The 8,007-nt window shown below is 28.6% G+C and overlaps 1 protein-coding gene across 1 annotated transcript; it reads left to right on the top strand.

Moving 5' to 3' along the window:
• The first annotated feature begins 2,267 nt into the window (after positions 1-2,267).
• Positions 2,268-3,734, top strand: LOC105117263 (transcription factor PRE1-like). The gene is made up of 2 exons (XM_011014869.1): positions 2,268-2,769; positions 3,350-3,734. Exons 1-2 carry the CDS (start codon positions 2,650-2,652, stop codon positions 3,500-3,502), a joined length of 273 nt encoding a protein of 90 aa, XP_011013171.1. The 5' UTR covers positions 2,268-2,649; the 3' UTR covers positions 3,503-3,734.
• Positions 3,735-8,007: the final 4,273 nt, after the last annotated feature.

The following is an 8,007-nucleotide window of genomic DNA, read 5'->3' as shown; positions in this document are numbered from 1 at the left end:
AGGTCCAGTCTAACTTGTATTCATGATTTACTAACTTCGGCACCCTAGCTAAGGAGACATGACCTCGGACTTGAACAAAGGGGAATTAGACTCTCAATGATATGATAAGATTCTCTTCTATGAGAAATGAGTTACAACGATCTTGTATCTCTGCCTAGTTACTTCGCTCTGCCCCTTGATGACAAAGTAAACATAGTTGAAAGGCCCTTTTTTTTCCTATCCTATAGTGGAAAAGATCTCGGATTGGAAATACGCTCTCTTTGAAAGATGCTTTACATAGTGATCCGTTGAGCTAGAGCTCTTATACATGGGACTTTCAATATGAAAGTTGTAGGAAATTATCTCAGCTTTCCAGTAAAAAAAAAAATAGAGGTCATTTAGGCTTCTAGAACTCTAGATAGAAGCCAAACACTGAATAATGCGTAAGCTGTATGACAGATTCAGACTTCTTTGTTGTTGCTATAAAAAAATAGAGGTCATTTAAATCTTGGGCTCCTATGAAAATTGTAGGTCTATATCTTACATTTCCATCCATATAAAGTAGACCAAAATTCGAGATCTACAGCTCCTAATATGACCCAATTATCGAACAATGTTCCGGTTTGAACTGCACCAACATCTCTTTTTTAAGTTTGGCCATCCCTTTGTCCTTTCAATTTTAATTCTTAAATTTATCAATCAATCCTTTTATTTATATGATAGGCCTACATTTAAAATGAACATTTACTATAAATTAAAGGTATCATATATTATTATAAAACATGCTTTAGTTAAGGAGTTATTGATACTTCAAATGCAAAATGATGATATAAACCTTGATAAAAATACACTTTTAAGTACTAATTAATAAAAGAAATATATAATTTGGTATATGAGTATAATATATCGAGTTATCACGCCAGACCTCGTGCATGTTCGTTCACCAAAAGACTTGTAACATGAGCAATATGCATAATAGATTCAAAATATTGAAAGTAATTGTAACTTTTTAGAATAAATATATGTTGAATGATGAATTTTATTTATGGAACCTTTAATGTATGAATTTAATGAATATTATGTTGATTTATTAATATGAGAGGGTTAAGAGGTTGTCTTTGTGCTTTTAATCTTGATGATGAAAATGAATGACACATTTATGTGTTTTCTTGGTTCACTATTTACCACAATGTACCTACAAACTTTAGAGAGATGTTAATTCTTGATGATATCGTAACTGAAAATGAGGTCATTCAGGCAAAAGTTAGTCATATTATTAATGAATCTGTCCATCTAATAGAATACAATAACATAGATAAATAGACATGTTTATATGTTATCAATGTATTTTATAATGTTAATTTGTTAATTATGAGTTTTATGTTGTGCTATTTTATTAATTATGAATTTTATATAATTTCAGTTAGGGTTAAAGTTTAGTATTTATTGGTAACTTTAGAGGAACAAAATGGTTCGGTGATTGTAACATTTACCGGTTACCAAATGTTACATTTAAGGAAATTGTATTTTGGAAACATTAACTCTTAATTTGCTTAAATTCAAATGAAATTTTGATTATAAAATGCTAGATAAAAAATTAATTATAATGATGAAACAAGAGGAAACTCATAATTATTATGTAATTTATCATAAATCCATAAGATTTTTTTATTACAAGCTAATACAAAACAACATAAATTATAAGAAAAAAAATTTAAAAAATATAATTTTTATGTAATATTTAATTTTTCAAGAAAAAAAGCCTAATCCAAACAATGTTCCGATTTTGTCACTGGCAAAAGATCAATCATGAGTAACAAACCCATGGATAATTTTTACTTGGCTTAAGTCTCCAAACTGCCCTCATTTATTGAAAATATACCAAGACAAACACGATAAGTAATTTCCTTTAATAAAACAATTAGGCTTTACATAGGTCGCTAGTTATTGAAAATCCAAAGGTTGCTAGCGTTTTGATGGTTGTCGCAGTTCCAAAATCTAACAAATAAAAAAATCATTTTTTTTAACATGGCATTTAGTAGCATAATGTGGCAAATTGACAATTGCGCACGAAATTCACTGATTGGAAGTCCCTGATTGGCGATGAGAAATGTCCTATGATCACATGGTGTTGTGTATGGAGACATGCACATAAAGGCCCACTTTGTTTGAGAAAAAACACACACAGTTCTCTAAGCCCACTTGAGATCAAACCCCATGTTGGGAACACACAGAAGACGTGCATGGTCTCCCTCTCTCTCTCTCTCTCTCTCTCTCTCTTACTTATAAATAAAAATAAAAAACATCAAGCCTAGTCCACTTATTTCTCCAATGCACTTGTCTTCATCACATCCAACATCTCTCTCTCTCTCTCTCTCTCTCTCTCTCTCTCACACACACACACACACACACTCCCCCTGTTAACTTGCTTTTGTGGTCCTCTTTATAACTCTCTTACCACTATCTCTAATTCTTCACCTCCCCAACTAAGCTAATTACTACATCTAACACATTCCTTCTATCTTTACTTTTCTTCTCATCTTCCCTTACGGCCGATATACCCTCCCATTTGCTCTTTTGGGTTCATCAACACTCTTCCTTTTACCAAAACCAGCTGTTCAAAAACTTTGAAACAGACACGTACCAAAGTTTTGTTTATAGGCTGCAGGCATGTCTAGCAGAAGGTCAAGTCAATCTAGTGTTCCAAGGATCACTGATGATCAAATCATCAACCTTGTCTCCAAATTACGCCAGCTTCTCCCTGAGATTCGTCAAAGGCGCTCCGATAAGGTACTTTAACCCCCACTTTCTGTCTCTCTCTCTCTCTCTCTTTTATGGCAGTGAAGGAAGGGAGCGACATGAAATCTTGTAGGGGAAAGTAGGGTGGAGAAATACATCTGTAATGTTGCACATGATGCATGTTCGACAAGAATAGTGTATTACAGTTATAATAATTGCACTCTCTAGACATTTTGAACCATGACCCGGCCATCAAGGAAAGTATTTTCATAGCTATCCATGTTCTCTTTGACCATCACAGTTTCGTAGTTGGATTGGACCACCCAAAGGAAGAGCCGAATAATACATTTTATTGTCTTATAATTGACTGCTGTTTTTTACAATTTGGTCCATACCCTTTGGCTACATCATGTCAATGTTATGGATAAAAGTGGTAATTACTAGTTACTACTATATGGTTTAGACTAATATAAATAACACAATATTTATCACAATTTGGTAGTTTGCAAGACATTTAGGATTATAATCTCTCCAATAATAATGTTAATTAATAATTAGCATGGGTTTATATTTGTTCTTGAATGATATGAATTTTGACATTTTTAAATATATGATATGACATGATATGCAGGTATCAGCTTCTAAGGTCCTACAAGAAACTTGCAACTACATCAAGAACTTGCATAGGGAGGTTGATGATTTAAGTGAGCGATTGTCTCAGCTTTTGGCAACAATTGATTTTGATAGTCCTGAAGCTGAGATAATAAGGAGTTTAATTATGTAATATTAGATGATCAGGACAGGTCCTTCGGTTAGTTTATATATATGTTCTCATTTTAATTAACTTGTTAGTAGGTTTTCATTGCTTATCGACCAAACAAGGGTTAGCATGCATGCATCAATTTTAAGATATGCCATATGAGTTAGGCAATGTAATTAAGTTGTATAATAAAAAGGGAATCGCACTAGGAAAGCCAAATTTATTTATAATCTATATACAATATGGGATTTGAGTTCATTAGTTATATATATATATATATATATATATACACACAATAAAGATTAATACCAAAATACAAGGGTATACTTGGAAGTATGGTTAGAGTTACTTTTTAAAATGTATTTTTATTTAAAAATACATCAAAGTAATGTTTTTATTTTATTTTTGATATTAATATATTAAAATGATTCCACATTATATAAAGAACAACTTAAAATCAAAAAATCAAAATTAATTAAAATTTCATTGTAAATGAAGCCGGCGTCTAAGTTTACATGAAATATATTTCGATTAACACTTGTCCATCTTTATAGATAGACACTAGTAACATAATACGTATTAATCGGATGTTTTTGTCGGTATGTAGGGATCACGTGGCACATAATGTTAACACAAAACCTAAGAACATAAATTATTACCGGGTACTGATTTGATAGAACATCAATTAATTAGTTAGTTAGTTAAGTGATATATACTGTAATATACTCAGCCAGTTTTTTAGTCAATTCGCTTTTTAGTTTCTTAATTTGTTATTTTAGTATTGGGATTTATTTGTTAATTAGTATTCATGCCTTAATAGGATACTGGTTGCGGGAGTTCCAAAAGAAATTATTTAAGAAAACCTCGAATTTTACTATTATTTAGATCTTAGCTTAATAACTTGATTCCATGAAAAGAAATTTTGAAAAATAAATTATTTTTTATTTATGGTAATGCTAAGAGTTATAAAATCATAAATTAAGTTATTAAATGATAGTTTAAAATAAATTTATATTATTCTTTTAATATTCTTTTAATAAAATAAAAATTTAGGCTTGAAACTTTGATACTTTCATATGTTTACTATTATCTTGTACATACTTTTTTAAAAATAATTAAAGAAAATAAAAATAATGATATTTAAATTTCTAACCACCTACTCATCACCAAGATTATAAAGTACCATGTAAAAGTTAAAGGCTAGGATTTATAAATACAATATTAAAAGCTTAAATTTTTTAGATGAAAATTATCTTTAATAAGATATTAAAATCTTAAAAAGATCAAACATCCCAGCAAAGATTAAGGAGCCAAAGCAACTTGATTACAAGTGAAGAAAAATGTTAAAAAAATATTCCACATCTAAAAAGATATAAGAAAACAAAATAATATAAAAAAATAGCAATCACTTAATCACCACAAGGTTTTAGTCTTTAGAATAAAATTAAAACTCAATTATTAAATTTTAACATGGAATTTTCTTTTAAATTATTAATTTGAGATTTGAAAAAAGTTTTTAACTTCACATAACAAGAACCTTATTTAGAGAACCAAAGTTATATACAGTTGATCATTGCTACCTTATTGCTATAATGAGACGTAAACAATAAGTATAAATCATAACAAAGTTGACTAATCATTCAAAGAGTTTGCTTATTTAATCAAGAATTTAATAACAAAACCACTTAATCACATAAAAATAAAGAAGAAGACATACATTATGCGATAGCTTTAGATAAAAATTCATCAACTCTATAAAAATCCTTACATAAGAATATTTATATGTAAACCCACTAATGGTTCAAACATACACCTAATTTAAATAAAGTTCAAATTAATTAAAATCACTTTTTAAAATAATAAAATAATAGTCTATGATTAGTTTTCATCCTTTGCAACATATGACAATAAAAAATACCCAAGAAAAATAATTGTTAAAGAATCCCTATTGAATAAAAGCCTAATACCTTATAAAATAAGAATTAATTTCTAACAAATTAATTTTTTTATTTGATATGAAATCCTTATAAAATAAGTAAATCAAAGGTCATCACATAAGTTCTAATAGTATTAAAGAGTCCTTGTAGTGAATAAAATTCATAAATTTTAAGAAACAATGTCTTTTTTTATTTTTTGTATTTTGCTGGCAGATTCTAGGTCCAACTTTAAACATATTGTTTTCTCTCATTTAGATAAATTATGAGACCTACCATATATTTTTGGAAAGGTATAGATCTCTAGTTTCCAACCCAATTTGAATCACATCTGAATGCATCCTATAGCTTCATATATGATCCGAAAAGTAGATAAAGGTCTAGATTGACATATTTAAACTTTTTTAACCCAAATCTCTTGACTTAGTCCATTAAACTCTTTTCGGATCCACTTTGTTTTGGGCCTTAGAATAGTCCTAATAGATAATCTTAATCGATCTTTTGATGTTGTAGTCAAGATCACATCATCCTCTCTTTCCTCAAAAGGACTAGACCTCAAATCATAACTTACATTAAACAAAAAAAGATTAGAAATATTGAATATAACACTAACATTATACTGACCTTATAGATCCATGTTGGAGGGATTGACTCCTTTAAGGAATTTAAATGAATCATCTTTTCTAAGCATCAACTTTGATTTCTTATATTCAAAAAATCTTTGTTTTTGTATATATATACAAACTCAATCTCCTAGTTCAAAGACATCCTTTTTTTGTCTTTTGTTTGGTTGGAATGCATACTTCTCATTATTTTTATCAACATGTTGTTGTGCTTTATTAAACAATGCTTTCATCACTTATACCTTTTCTATTGTTGTCAAGTCAAACTATTTCATCAACAAGTAAAAAAATTAAATCTAGCAGAGTTAAACCATAAACTATTTTAAGTGGTGAATAATTTTTTCAATGTAATAAATTAGCACATAACAATTTATTTTGTAGCATATTAAATAAAAATCATAAAATCTCAATATGCTCACTTAAATTTTCACAGTGAATATCATCAAAGTAATCAATAATAAAGCTACCTATGAATACACACAATATATGATTCATAAATCTCATTAAATTACTATGTGCAATAGTAAAACTAAATAACATGATTAACCATTCAAACAATTGATATTTAGTCTTAAAATTATTTTTTCCTTCATCACCTTCTTTAATCTTAACTTGATGATAACTGATTTTCAAATCAATTTTACTAAACATACAAGATCCATGCAACTTATTAAGAATATCATAAATTATATGGATAAGATGTTTATACTTTACCATACTATTATTGATCGTATCTTTTATCAATAGCAAACCACTATGAATCTCATCAGAAGATACATATAAAATCTAGACAACAACTTTGACCATTTATCATAAAGCCTTACAAACTCTAATTGACCTGTAATTTTATTCTAAGATAAAAAAAATGATCTTTGAAAACTTTTGGAACAATTTCAACTTGATCTAACATTTAGATAAAAAAATATATATGTTTGTAGGCATAAAGTTGTATAGGAGGACAAATTAAGCTAAAATATAAATTTGATTAATCTATATCATCTTTAAAATCTTGTATCAAAATATAGCAACACTAAGAATAAAAGAATCAAGATTGTTAGTGTTAAAATATCCCTCCTTATACATGAGTAAAACATAGGCTTATTAATAAAATAAGCACTCTCGATCTTTCTCCATTTTCTCATCCTTATTTTCTTCTCCATTCTCGGCTTTAATTGACTTTTAATCTCTTTTAGCTAGATCCGAGTTTTTTCTCTCCTCCTTTATTCTTTTCCTTAAGGCTCACTTTATTTTAACTCTTTAGACTTATGACCTCACATGGTTTATTTGTCTCTTAGGTATTGCATTCTTTTTTTTAGCTTTAATTGGTCTTGTTTAAGCCTTCAAAGTTCTTTTTGTACCAATTTTTACCTCCAACAACATTTAACACGACTAAAAGATTGATGTCTTCTCCCAAGTGCATGAGTGTCGAAGTAATAAATAACCCGGCAAGACCGGGGTCGAACCATAGGGAGATTAACTGTACAAATTATAAATAACAATAATACAACAACAATAACAATAACAACAACAACAACAACAACAACAACAATAATAATAATAATAATAATAGTACTAGTAGTAATAACAATAATAATAATAATAATAATAATAATAATAATAATAATAATAATAATAAAGAAAAATAAGGAGAAGAAGAAGATGATGATAAGAACTTTGAGATGGAATATTAATGTAAGGATTAAACAATGATAATAACAAATGTCAAGGTTAGAGTTCCACTAATGGTATGTCAAACAAGTATAGTATAAACTATTATTATTCAATTGGAAACCACACACAAAGGAGGTTCCAATCTGATTATAGATTGTTAACATGGTTACATTAGTCATCTTATTCGATTAATGCTAATACTTGTAAATCTCGTCAAGCATTCATGATTATAACTTATGTTAACAACAAATCAAGTTCCTTTCATAGATCAGGAGTCCGTTATACCATACAGTATGAACTA

Source organism: Populus euphratica, unplaced genomic scaffold (assembly GCF_000495115.2).
Source record: "Populus euphratica unplaced genomic scaffold, PopEup_1.0 scaffold1257.1, whole genome shotgun sequence".
NCBI classification, from domain to species: domain Eukaryota; kingdom Viridiplantae; phylum Streptophyta; class Magnoliopsida; order Malpighiales; family Salicaceae; genus Populus; species Populus euphratica.
The sequence above is the reverse complement of the archived record's forward strand: the minus strand, read 5'-3'. Positions and strand labels throughout refer to the sequence as shown.

Coding starts and splice junctions, on each gene's coding strand:
- LOC105117263 (XM_011014869.1), top strand. CDS start 2,650: ATGTCTAGCAGAAGGTCAAGTCAATCTAGTGTTCCAAGGATCACTGAT. Junction 2,770..3,349: donor GTCAAAGGCGCTCCGATAAG/GTACTTTAACCC, acceptor CATGATATGCAG/GTATCAGCTTCTAAGGTCCT.